At 39.8% G+C, this 13,646-nt stretch overlaps 1 protein-coding gene across 3 annotated transcripts in view; it reads right to left on the bottom strand.

Moving 5' to 3' along the window:
* arih2 (ariadne homolog 2 (Drosophila)) overlaps positions 1-13,072 on the bottom strand; it is a 29,609-nt gene extending 16,537 nt beyond the window's left edge. The window contains exons 1-3 of one of the 3 annotated variants that reach the window (XM_061832868.1): positions 12,716-13,072; positions 5,752-5,807; positions 4,329-4,845 (exon numbers count right to left, since the gene is read on the bottom strand). In XM_061832868.1, the coding sequence (XP_061688852.1) occupies positions 4,329-4,595 (267 nt within the window). In that variant the 5' untranslated portion in view covers positions 4,596-4,845; positions 5,752-5,807; positions 12,716-13,072. The remainder of the gene's footprint in view (positions 1-4,328; positions 4,846-5,751; positions 5,808-12,715) is intronic. The other 2 variants (XM_061832860.1, XM_061832878.1) reach the window with 2 other exon arrangements.
* Positions 13,073-13,646: the final 574 nt, after the last annotated feature.

Genomic DNA, 13,646 nt, shown 5'->3' with positions numbered 1-13,646 from the left:
AAGCACTGACTGTTAATATGATTCTAATAAACAAGAAGCAGGGTGTCAAACTAAACGACGCTGAGTACTAAATTCTGTTTTTAAATACTTGCAATTGGTGAGTTACTCGTTTTGTGTTGCAGTTTCCAAACACAGTGTGAATTTCATAATCTGCCCTTCCCGTTTACTAGAGCGAATTGGTCCAAGATATAACAACCAACACAATTCCTACTTTACTGTGTACATGTAGAATATTAAAAAAAAAAAAAAAAGGAAACTTGAAAATGACCTTTGTGAAAGTCTTTTTATAACATTTCACACACTAAAAATTTCGCAACAAATAAAAAAAACTAAAATGTTTGGTCATTAGATCAGTGCATATGAAAGTAATCCCTAAATCGTCTGTAAATCGCCATTAGCTGCAAACTGCCTGCACAAATGCACATTGACATATCAGAATAATGTGAAAAAAAACTAAATATATATATATTTTTGGACAACTTGTTTATACAAAATATTAACATAAGAGGAACTTAAATAAGGCAATGCCTATAACTACTACAAGGGCCAAATGGGTCATGTTTACCGAGAGTGGAACTGTGAAATTACTAATACTGAACTCACTAATTGCAAGAGCGCACGTTTTTTTTTTTTGTTGAGGAAATTAAGTATTTGATCACAGAGGGATCTGAAATGTTCAGCTTAGGTGCATATCCACTGTGGGAGACAAGAAAAAAAATTATTTGTATATAACTACTGCAAATAAGTATTTGAACACCTGTGAAAATCAATGCTAATATATGTACGGTAGCCTTTGCTTGCAATTACCAAGGTCAAACGTTTCCTGTAGTTTTTCTACCAGATTTGTACACACTGCAGCAGTTTTTTTTTTTTTTTTTGCCCATTTCTTTAACACAGATCTCTAAATTGGCCAGGTTTCTGGGGTGTTGCTGAAAAACACGGAGTATTAGCGCTTTCCAAAGCTTTTCTATTAAGTTTAGGTCTGGAGACTAGCTATGCCACTCCAGAACCATGATATGTTTCTAATGAAGCCACTCCATGGTTATTCTGGCTGTGTGCATCGGCTCAATGTCATGTTGGAAGACGACCCATTTTCAATCCTTTGAGAGAAAGAGGTTGTTCCCCAAAATCTTGCAATACATGGCCCTGATCATCTTCTCCTTAAAACAGCGCAGTCGTCCTGTCCCATGTGGAGAAAAACACCCCCAAAGCATGATACTACCACCCCCATGCTTCACAGTAGGGATGAAGGTTTTTAGGATAGTATTCTTTATTCTTTTTACTCCATATGGCAAATGGAACTAAGGCCAAAAAGTTCTATTTGGTTCCTATCTGAACACATAGATTTCGCCCATGACTCTTCTGGATCATCCAAATGGTCCTGTGAAAACTTAAAACAGGCCTGGATGTGTGCTGATTTTAGCACTTGAACCTTCCGTGCCATGCATGATTATAAACCATGGCGTCTTGGTGTATTGCTAAGTACCTGTTGTACTGTTATTAAACTTGGAAACTGGTGGCAGCTCTTTTCAGGTTATTGACCAGCTGCTTCCATGTAGTTCTGGGGTGATTCCTCACATTAAGATCACTGATATGCTACGAGGTGAGAGCTTGCTTGGAGCCCCAGTCTGATGTTGAGTGATAATCATGTTTAGCTTCTTCCATTTTCTAATAATTGCTCCAACACTTTTTCCACCAAGCAGCTTGGCAACTGCCCCGCAGGGGTAGCCCTTTCCAGCCATGTGGAGGTCTAAAATTTTGGCTTTGGTGTCTTTGGCCAGCTCTTTGGTCTTAGCCATATTAGTAGTTAGGAGTCCGATTGCGTGGGGTGGACAGGTGTCTTTATGCAGCTAACGATCTTAAACAGGTGGTTCTAATTTAGAATAAGTAGAGTGTAGGTTGAACTTTTAAAGATGGACTAACTAGTCTTTGAGGGACAGAATTTTTGCTGATTGGGAGGTGTTTCAAATATTTGTAGCAATAACATTCAAATAAGTTATTAAAAAAAATACGCTCCTGATCCACTGCCCGACAAAAAACAAAAAACAATGAATTCCCTAACTTTTGTGAGAACATTCTATGAACTGATGAGATAAATTGAACTTTTGGAAGGTGCGTATCTCATTTGATCTGGTGTAACTATCTTCTTCTTTTCGGCTTGTCCCGTTAGGGGTCGCCACAGCGTGTCATCTTTTGCCATCTTAGCCTATCTCCTGCATCTTCCAACTGCCTTTCCATTTTTCATCCTTTGTAGTGCCTTTCTGACTTCCCCCTGAGCAATCATTGCCACTACCTGGTCCTTCACACTTGCCTCTTCAACTCTTCCTTCTCTCTCATTTTCTTCATTCATCAACTTCTCAAAGTATTCTTTCCATCTATTTAGCACACTACTGGCACCAGTCAACACATTTCCATCTCGATCCTTAATCACCCTAACCTGCTGCACATCCTTCCCATCTATATCCCTCTGTCTGGCCAACCTGGAGAGATCCTTTTCTCCTTCTTTCGTGTCCAACCTGGTGTACATGTCTTCATATGCCTCTTGTTTAGCCTTTGCCACCTCTACCTTTGCCCTACGTCGCATCTCGATGTACTCCTTTCGCCTCTCCTCAGTCCTCTCAGTGTCCCACTTCTTCTTCGTTAATCTCTTTCCTTGTATGACTCCCTGTATTTTGGGGTTCCACCACCAAGTCTCCTTCTCCCCTTTCCTACCAGATGACACACCAAGTACTCTCCTGCCTGTATCTCTGATTACCTTGGCTGTCGTTGTCCAGTCATCCGGGAGCTTCTGCTGTCCATCGAGAGCCTGTCTTACCTCTTTCCGAAAGGCCGCACAACATTCTTCCTTTCTCAGCTTCCACCACATGGTTCTCTGCTCTACCTTTTGTCTTCTTAATCTTCCTACCCACCACCAGAGTCATCCTCCACACTACCATCCTATGCTGTCGAGCTACACTCTCCCCTACCACTACTTTACAGTCAGTAACCTCCTTCAGATTACATCGTCTGCACAAAATATAATCCACCTGCGTGCTTCTACCTCCGCTCTTGTAGGTCACTATATGTGCCTCCCTCTTCTGGAAATAAGTGTTCATTACAGTCATCTCCATCCTTTTTGCAAAGTCCACCACCATCTGTCCCTCAAAGTTCCTTTCCTGGATGCTGTGCTTACCCATCACTTCTTCATCGCCCCTGTTTCCTTTACCAATATGTCCATTACAATCTGTACCAATCACAACTCTCTCGCTGTTTGGGATGCTCAGAACTATTTCATCTAGTTCCTTCGAGAATTTCTCTTTCAACTCTAGGTCACATCCTACCTGTGGGGCATAGCGTAACTATAACAGCATTTAAGAAAAAGAACATTATACCAAGAGTCAAAGTTGGTGCTACTGCAATGGTGTGGGAACTGCTTATCTACTTTAGAAAGAGGATGACTTACTGTTATCAATAGAACCTTGAATTCTGCTCTTTACTAATAATAAAGGACAATGTTTGGCCATCAGTTTGTGACCTCAAGATGAACCGCACCTGGCCTCTGCAGCAGGACAGTGATCCTAAACACAGCAGGAAATGTTGAAGTGCCCTCACCAAAGGCCAGGTTTAAATCTGCTTGAAATGCTGTGGCGTGACCTTAAAAGTCATTCATTTTGAAAACCCCTTCGATGGTGTTAAATTTGAAACAAATCTGCAGGGAACAGTCAGTCAAAATCTCTTCAGAGATGTGAAAGACTCATTGCCAGTTATAGAAAACACTTCAGTTGCCTGACCGTTTTTAGGTTTAGGACTACTGTAATTACTTTTTCATTGTGAGCCAGGTAGCTTTGAATAATCTTTCTTCACAAAATAAAATTTGTTTTTCTTTGGTTATCTTTGTCTGATATTTAGATTTGTTTGATGACCTCAAACAAAGTGAGGAAACTATGCAAAAAATACTTTGAGAAAGGGCAAATATTTTTTCATGCCACTGTACCATAAGAAAATGGCAATGAAGTGGCGATTCATATCACGACTTTACAGATGTTTTTTTTAACCAGATACAGTGACACGTATTGCAAAAAGGGTATACCGTGGGAATCTTGACTAAAAGTTATGTGTCATTTGATAAGATGCTCTTCATTTGCTGGACCACTTCCCAGTAAATGTCTGATTTAGATGGGTTCCTTGTCACTTAGTGACTGATCCCTTTCATTTCCCTGATTTGACTGCATATTACACATTGTTCAAACACAATAACTGTGACATTATATAGTAGTAGAAATGACAGTGTAAAAAAAAAAAGAAAAAAAAATCAAGAGATAAAAGAATGCAGTGTAGAACAAGCCCACCTTCAGTGCAGTAGCCACAATGTTCACCTCCTCAGTGAGCACCCTTTGACTCTCCTTGTACGTCAGACAAGTGAACTGATACTCCTCTGGATCAAAGGAGTCAGCACCCTGTTGCTCCACATCGCTGGCTACACCGTCGTAGTAGGTTTCAATGTCCCCTTGATCCTCCTCTTCTCCTCCATCATCCTCATCCTCCTCTTCTTCAGAGTTTACCCCAAAGTCTTCCTCGTTACTGTCAGACGCCTGGCTGTTCATGTCCACAGACATCCAGTAGACAGATTCGGCCACCCGGACAGGTAGACAGTTCGCCTACCTGTCGGATCCCTGTGCTTCCGATTGGCTAGAATGGCTTGTATAAGCTCCGCCTCACTCTGGTTCTTCTGCTCGTATCGCTGTCCAGAGACACCCTGGCGTCCAGTGTGTCTAAGCCACGTGGAGGGTGCGCTCAGCAGCAGCGGAAGAAACAGAAGAAGTCACACTCCCCGTCACTCATTTGGAAGGCTTGTTTGAGGGTGATCTGAGGAAAGAAATGTACAGGGGAGAAAGGAAATCAAATGGGAAGATTAATGAGATGTGGGGGAGTAAAAAACAGTACAGTAAACCACCGCATATTCACAGCTACTCCTCATCACATCATTTTTTTTTTTCTGTAGAATCTACTACCTCAACTGCCGTATATGCTAAAATGACACGATGGTGCAAAAGTTCTGGCTGATAGTAAAGTAGTAACTGCTGTTGAGGATGTAGGTTGAAGTCTATTTCTGCAAATGCATTGATACTAAAGTTCCAATTGTTATCCTATCCTTATCTTGGTGATCTACTAATACTGAACTTATTTTGAGCTTAGCGGGTACAGGATGAAGGCCATGTGTTGAGCCATACTGTCTAGGCTTTAGAGGATTATCTGGAACATGATTTATCTTTAAAGGGAATACAAGGAAGACACACTTGTGCACTCCCTCAGAATCAGACTGGAAACAGAAATAGTGGAGATGGACTGTCTTTAAATGGAAATACAGTCACTGGTTTGTGTTTTCTTTTCCTTTTTTCAAAATGTTCCCATCACAACAAAAATATTTGTGCAACTCCAAGAAAAAAAAAAAAGACACTGGGTTAAACCTTAAGGTCCTGCTTGTATTTATGAAATTAAAATATTAATTTAAATAATCGAGATCAGGGGTGTCAAACTCATTTCACATTTTGGGCCATGTACGGCCTCGGTAGATGTCAAGTGGGCCAGACCATTAAAATCATACCATACTCTGCTATAAAAATATCATGTCTTTCCTTTGTTTTGGTGTAATGAAGAGCAAGAACATTAGGAAAATGTATAAATTTAATAAACATTCGTTTTACAAAACATTTCATGAAACACCTCAGATTTCCTTAGCCAATGTCCAATTTACTTTTATCATTCACATACCGTAATTTCTCGGGTATAATGCGCCCTGAAGTATAATGCGCACCCCCAATGCTGACCTAAAAAAAAAAAAAAAAAAAAAATTAGGAAAACCCTTCTACCAATGTACAATGTGCACCACCAATTTGCCGCTACCTACCGTATATGCTCAAAATATTAGGAATTATCTGTATTTATATTTTGTTAGGTTTGTACTTGTATTGTTTTTCAAAAACTGTCCGTACAACAATCATTAATAATAATCATTGTGCATGCGTTGATGTAGCGGTACTATAATCTCGAGTCAGGCCACAGGACACGCTTGTCCTGGTCCGTGTAATTGTCAGAACAGAATCCCTCAATCGGCTAAAATAAACACTCAATGATGGCATAACATTTTATTAATACTGTTGATAACACATATAACAGTCTTAAATAAATAAACTATTTAACATTAACTTTTTTTGCATTAAATATTTGTGCACAAAACATTTGTGCATCGTCCAGTTTATACTCTATTATACACATCCTTGGCCAAGACTTCAAAAGAAGCATCTGACTCATCTCCAATCTGAAAAATATCCATTGTAGCTACCTTTGGTGCGTTGGTGTCAAACTCATCATTGATGGATTGGTCTAGTTCTGGTGCTTCCTGCATTCATGAACAATGATCCTATTTTGCTCCAACAGCATGTCATCCTCTGTGCCAGCCATGGTGTTAGTGAGGAAATATGTTTTGAATCCCAAGAGTTTTGGTTCAGCAGCGCACCCTCTCACCCCCCATTCAACGACAATCTATACCAGTTTTCCTACGGTGTCTAGTGGCTATCAAAACAACATGAGCTCAAACTACGAAGAAACAAGCGTAATGGGCACATTACAAAAAAGCGAGCATTTTAATTGTATGTGGTTTTCCGTTTGTTTTTTTAATGGACTCATTACGCCCTTACTATGTAGTTTGAGCTCACGTTGTTTTGATCACGACCTGAAGCCATTGAGCTCTCGCTGTTTTGACTGGCGCGATGCTTCTGGGTTGCTTGCGTCAGCGATGACACATTTCTTTTAAAAGCAGCTGCACAACTAGTCATTGCAGTAGACATTTTTTGTCTTAGTTTGTGTTAAAACGGACAGTCGTTTCTGATCTTTAGTGCAGTATCAAGAAATATGCTACACTAACGATGGTAAAATGTGAAGCTTTGCTAAGGATTTAGAGAGTACCATAGTATATATAAATATGTAACATAAGAAATCGAATATCATATCAAAATGTACCTGTATACCTTTTTTTAACCACTATGTACCTGTATACAATTTGGGTTTTTTTTCCATTCATACTTAAATATAATGCACCCTATTAACTTTTTGACAATAGTTTTTGAAAAAATTGTGCATTATTTGAGAAATTACAGTATATGCATTGCAACTGATCTCACTGATTGTACAACGGGACAAAACATTAACAAGTAATTGGTATCGAAAAATATAGTAATGGACTTTAAGATTAAACGAGATTTATAAAGAAAGACATTTTTAAACCATTTACACATGCATATAAAAATCAAAATTTAATCCCTGCCAACACCTTACAAACTAAGGAGAGTGCTATTAAATATGTAAATAAGAAAGTATTCACATGTCCTGTAGATGTAAAAACTGCATTCACGAAACACAATGGCCCCATAAACTTCCTCGTATACAACAAGCATTTCCATTGGTCAGGAGGAACACATTCAACCAATCAACAGACGCGTATCAAATTTTTCTCTTTGCTTGCAAAAGTCGGATTGGAAAATGAATGAGTGTGGTTTCTGGCATTGATTACGGTCGCATATTGCAGAAAAACGGAAAATATATATATTTTTTTATCTAGCAAAAAAAAAAACCATGCCTTTTAAACTGAAACATACATCTCTGTGCACACTGTCTGTCCTTTAAATTGTGAAATGCAGAGAAATGTATTCAGAGGCCGTCTTGAGCAGGGTGGGCCGTCTTGAGCAGGGTGGGCCGTCTTGAGCAGGGTGGGCCGTCTTGAGCAGGGTGGGCCGTTTTGTGCGTGATGACAGGATGACCATCATATTGGATGCTGTCATTTTAGACGCCAAATAGTATTCAAAATTGTGTTAGAAAGACCAAATAAATTCAAAAGTAACGGTTCAGTCTTAACTCAATTAGTTGTGGCTTTTGTGTCAAACGGTCAGCCCAAGTAAAAAATAAATTAGGTACCTTCTGAAATGGCTCTGCTTTACCACATCCAGTATGGCTGTGACGTTGACGAGCGATTCAGCACTCAAGGTGGTGTCTATGTACTGCAGTGTAAATGGTAAATGACCGTTTGCATTTAGATATATGGACAGACTAGTCTAATGTTAGAACTTACATCAAGTCAAAGTAAATCACAATCTTGTATTTATTATAGTTAGATACTGAAACATTACCTGTGTTATAGCCCAGAAATGTTTTCAGTGTAAGTGAATTTCCTTTGACATGGCTCATGATGTTGCTGACTTTCGACGTAAATGCGCTCGCAGTACGTGAACCAACTCGGAACATGCGCTTTTGGCATCACTTGGGAACATGATCAGTACGGTTAACTTGCATTTCCTGTTTCCGGTTTAGATAATGATTGTTTAGGATCAGGCTTCTTTCGTTACCAACGTTTATGAAATGAACCCGTAAATTAATGTCAAGACCAAGGTTTCCTCAAATTTTTTACGTGTCTGAACAAACACACTAAGCTCGTGAGCGCACCCTTTGACCACTGTGAGCAACATCAGACGTATGTACTGTGGTCAGATCAGTGTCATCCATTGAAGTTACATGGTTCATTCAAAGATTCAGATAACAGCATTTTAAGAACAATTTTGTGTTTTTGCAAACTTACAATGAAAATATCAACAAACCAAAAAATACAATGCTAACTAAACCAAGCAGACTATGAACTATAAATTTGAAAGTTCGCTTACAACTTTTTCTTTTTTTTTAAACCCACAATGATATCCCTGTCTGTTTTTTTTCTGTTGTGTAAAACTGAATTATAGCTTGCAGAATATCATTACCAATGCACGTTGAAAGTTGAATGATGATCCCAAACAGTTTTAAGGTTAATGGTTATGTTGCCTCCTATATTTAAAATACAGAATGAGCTATTTGTGCACTGTATTGTCTGTGTTTTCATCCGCGATCACGCTGTGCCAAGGTGGAATTTTAACATTAAACACCATCTCATCCAGTACTTTCTACTTTGGCTTCAGACCAGACCTTTTTTACTCAAAAAAAAAGAGAAAATCTCATCCAGTTTCACCACATTTTCTTCTATTGTTCACATACCCCGACATTCATTAAAGCAACAGCACTACTTTTTTTTTTTTTTTTTTACTTTTACCATTATCATCAAGAGTAAACACAAGCAATATGTGTAACTCTCTTTGCTCTGCGTTGCGTAGACTGTGCAGGTGGAAAGTGTTTGTAATTATGAGTGTACCCCTTTCAGAGCCGAAGGGGGGCGGAGTCAGGTAAACTAGCAGGAGACCTTGTGCTTCCCAAAAAAAATGCTGGATTGGTTTTCATGTGCGCTGAGAATGTCTAAGTATTTCTATTCGTAACAAATTTTACGCGTGTGATTTTTCGTGCTTGACTGTGCAGATTTGCAAGTGCGATGGTGCGCGGGCGCGGTTGCGCCGTCAAATCACAGTGATGTACTGTAAATGTGGTCTATGGCAGTACTTTCTAGCGGGTGTGGCACATCAGTGGTCATGACAAATTGATTGGACCGTTGGATTTTGAATTATTCTTCACGAACAAGTCAGGTTATGCTCAAAACTTTCGAACGAAAAAAATATTACGTATTATTTCCGGTTTGCAAACTGTTATGCTATGGAACAACAGAGGGATTTACAGTGGGGCAAAAAGTCTACAGTGTAAATTACTAATACTAAAACTGGTTGGAGATTGCAGAAGTTGAAAGAAGTACATCTTTTGCTGGGCTTTTTTTAAGTGTATGAATCAACCCCAGACCAATAGCTAGAGACCTTGTGAAGATGCTGGATGAACCTGGATGGGCAGTGTAATTATCGACAATGAAAGGAATCCTGCACTGACATGGCCTGAAAGGCCACTCAATGTGAATGAAGGAATTACTCCTAAAGAAACAAAAAATACAGATTAAGAGTTTGGAAAAAGACACCAAGACAAAGATCTTAATTTGTGAAGACTGATCTGGTCTGATGAAATTAAAGTGGAGCTGTTTGGCCATAATGACCCAACATTACAACTGAAGGAAAAAATGGGATGTATGTCGACCTGATAACACCATACCAATAGTGAGACATGGAGGTGGCAGAATCATATCGTGGGGGGGGGATTGCTACAGCAGGAACAGAAGCTCTTCATAAAATAGACGGCATCATGAGGAAAGAAAACTACACGGAGATATGAAGGTAACATCTCAAGACATTAGCCAGAGACCTAAAACTTGGGTGCAAATGGGTCTTCCAAATGGACAATGAACATAAACATACTGACAAAATGATTAAAAAGTGGCTTGAGAATAACAAAGTCAATGTTTTAGAGTGGCCATCACAAAGCCTCGATCTGAATCCCATTGAAAATTTGTGGGTAGATCTGAAAAGGCATGTGTGAGCCAGGCAACCGACAAACCTGACTCAGTTACACCACTTCTGTCAGGAGGAATGGGCCAGGATTACAGCAGAGTAGTATCTGATGCTTGTGGAAGGTTTCCTAAGTTGTTTGAACCAAGTCATGCAGTTCAAAGGAAATGCTACTTGATATTAAGGAAATGTATGTAAACCTTTGACCTCGATGAGAATAATATAAAATTGTCTCGGAAATTCTCTCTCTGATTATTGTGGCATTTAACAAAATTAACTAATTTTAGTGATCCTGACTGACCTGAAACAGAAAGTGGTTTAGTCTGAGTTAACGTCAGACAGTGAGACAACAAAATGAAAAGTGTGTTTTTTCACAGTGTATGTCAACATTGGGCTTCAACTATATAGACAACTATTCAAACTCACAATCACAGCTATTACAATTTAGTCTTCACTTAACCTCATATGCTTGTTTTTGGGATGTGGGAGGAAACCGGAGTGCCCATAGAAAACCCACACATGTACAGGGAAAATCTGGAAACTCCACACAGGCGAGGGTGGATTTGAACCCAGGTCCAAAGAGCCGTGAGCCAGATGTCCTAACCAGTCATCCACTGCACATTCACCACTGTAGTTCTTTGCAAAATCATATCCGGCTTTCCACCTCTTTTTGCTGAGGAGTGGTTTGCATCTGGTCGTATGTTCTTTCACCTTTCAAAGTCTTCTTCGAACAGTGGATTGTGATACCATCACCCCTCCCCACTGGGGGTTGGTAGTGATGTCACTGACTGTCGTCTTTGCTTGTTTCTTCACAGCTCCAACAAAGTTTCTGCCATTAACTGCTGTTGATAGCCTTGGCCAACCTGCTCAACGTCTATTCCTCTCGACTGCAATTGTTTCTTTTTCAGGACATTTCAATTTGCTGTATCGGCGACGCCCCGTATTTGTGCAATTGCTCTGATAAATTTGATCTCTTCTCTCAGCCTCAAAATAGTTTGATTTCTCCCATAGACAACTCTCCAGTCTATATGTTTGCTTAACAGCAAATGCAGTTTTCACAGAAGCCCAAATCCAAAAAACAAGCACCATCTGATGTTTATGCAAATCAATCCAAAAGACATCACCCCAGCAACAAAAGAAACACTATCAGTTGAAAAATGGCTGGGTTCAAACAAAAGATGCTGTGTCCCAAGGTTAATATATCCAGATGTATGTATGTATGTATGTATGTATGTATGCATTTGTTTCGGCTTGTCCCATTAGGGGTCACCACTGCGTGTCATCTGAGATGTAAATACCATTAAATAAAAAATGGAATTCTGAATTCCGGTCACGGATTATGTCACACTACAAGATGTTTTGTTGTTCTTGATGTGGGAAATCCCTAGCAATAGCTAATAAAAGCCAGTATCGGGGCTAAAATCTTGTAGCCTGAGATAGGCATAAGTGTCTCTCTCTTACCATGTGAAATCAAATTATTATACTTTTAGTAACCTCTAAATATTGTATGTTGGTACTGTCATACACCATGCAATTATTTACTAGACCGCCGCGACCCACCCAAAATCAAACCAAGACTCACTGGTTTAGGGAAGTTTAACTAAGTGGCCTTAAGGCGATGATATTTGTCCCCAGTGACACTGGATACACTTTGCTAATTCTGGGATATACCGTGAATTGTGAATTTCCAAACTCGACATATTTATTTATGTTTAGATGTGGATTTCCTTTGTGTACGAAAAAAGTACTATTCAACATTTAGACGGATTGAGAGTGGGCAAAACGAACTTGCCGGGCGGTCCTGGTGCCAGCCAGGCAACAGGCAAACCTGGTGCAGGCTAAAAATAGGCTCTTTAAACTGGGTGACACACATCTTGCTAAGCTAATGTATCACAGCGACTCAGCGCAGTTTCATAATATCTGCTTGGTGGGGGGTGGGCGTGATGTTCTGGAAGGGTTGAAACAAACATGTCAACACTTTGAAATCACAGAATATCCCCATTTATCTCATTTTGTTTAAAAACAAAACCACAGAGCCACAGAGGTCCATTCCTGACACTGAGTAGTTAGCCGAATTAGCCTTCAAAGATTTACAATCATACAGTGACACAAAGTTAACGCAATTAGTTTGAAGAGGTTTAAAAGGCCCTCTCCAGAAAGACGACGAAAGAGTTAAAACATCAATTTCAGATGCGTTTACGATATTATAGTTAACGCGGTGACTCACCCCCCATTAGCATTTGATATCATTTGTGATACACCTTCCCAATCCAAACCCGTGGATTAGGATGTAAACAAGGCCATCAACAACTCAAGAGCCTACAAGCACATTTAAAGACACATCTATCCCTATATTCCACAGTAACTCGAGACATATTTACCTCTCAGAGCGACGTCGGTATTGTCCACGGTGACATACAAAAGTGTCTTATGGTGGGGTTAACACACTACACAAAGCCGCTACGTGCGTTAGCTGGTAGGTGGAAGATATGATGCGTTCCATGTACACTGGGAGGGTTGGAATTTTCAGAACTCAATCGAGAGAAAAGGAAAAGGGATACTTGAATTCCTCTTAGCCTAGACATTAACTCCACAGGGATGTGCAATTCGTGAAAGTATCGGTTCCAACTTTAGGCTCGCTTTCAAATTAGTTAAAAAAAAAAAAAAACGAAATTGTTCCTATGCAGTAGTTTAACATTACATTCGGATCAATTGGAAAGGGAAAACGTGAGAATATTTACCCATGCATGGCATACTTATTAAGGAGGCGTGTGCAAATGAGTCTCACTCAGCCAAAAACCATCAAAGGAAAAAAACACCAAAGAACTCATTGTCGCACAACGAGGAAGGGGGGATGGGGGGGGGGAAGGCATGCGTCCTAGCGCCTCTCTTATTATGCTTATGCGTCCTAGCACCTCTCTTATTATGCACAAGCATCATAATGCACATCACCAGTCAAGTTCAAAAGTGGGGTCACCAACATTTTTTTTTTTTTTTCAAACAGAGCCACAGCACTTCTTGGTTACCAACTAAAAGCCTATTCATACTGAGGTATAAATAACCATTCAGCCGTCCATCCATTCTCAACACCACTTATCCTGGTTAGGATTACGGGCCACTGGAAATACAATACCTGTACATCCTAGCTGACTTCGGGTGAAAACTGACTACACCCTAAACAATCCAACAATGATTTGACCTGGTAGGTAACAAAATCAGTTGCAGAACCTTCAGTTAAGTTAAAAGGGACGACAGAACAATAAACACACCAGCAGCTGTACCGACGATAAAACCCCATCCATCCATTTTCTG

Source organism: Syngnathoides biaculeatus, chromosome 2, assembly GCF_019802595.1.
Source record: "Syngnathoides biaculeatus isolate LvHL_M chromosome 2, ASM1980259v1, whole genome shotgun sequence".
Taxonomy (NCBI): Eukaryota; Metazoa; Chordata; class Actinopteri; order Syngnathiformes; family Syngnathidae; genus Syngnathoides; species Syngnathoides biaculeatus.
The sequence above is the reverse complement of the archived record's forward strand: the minus strand, read 5'-3'. Positions and strand labels throughout refer to the sequence as shown.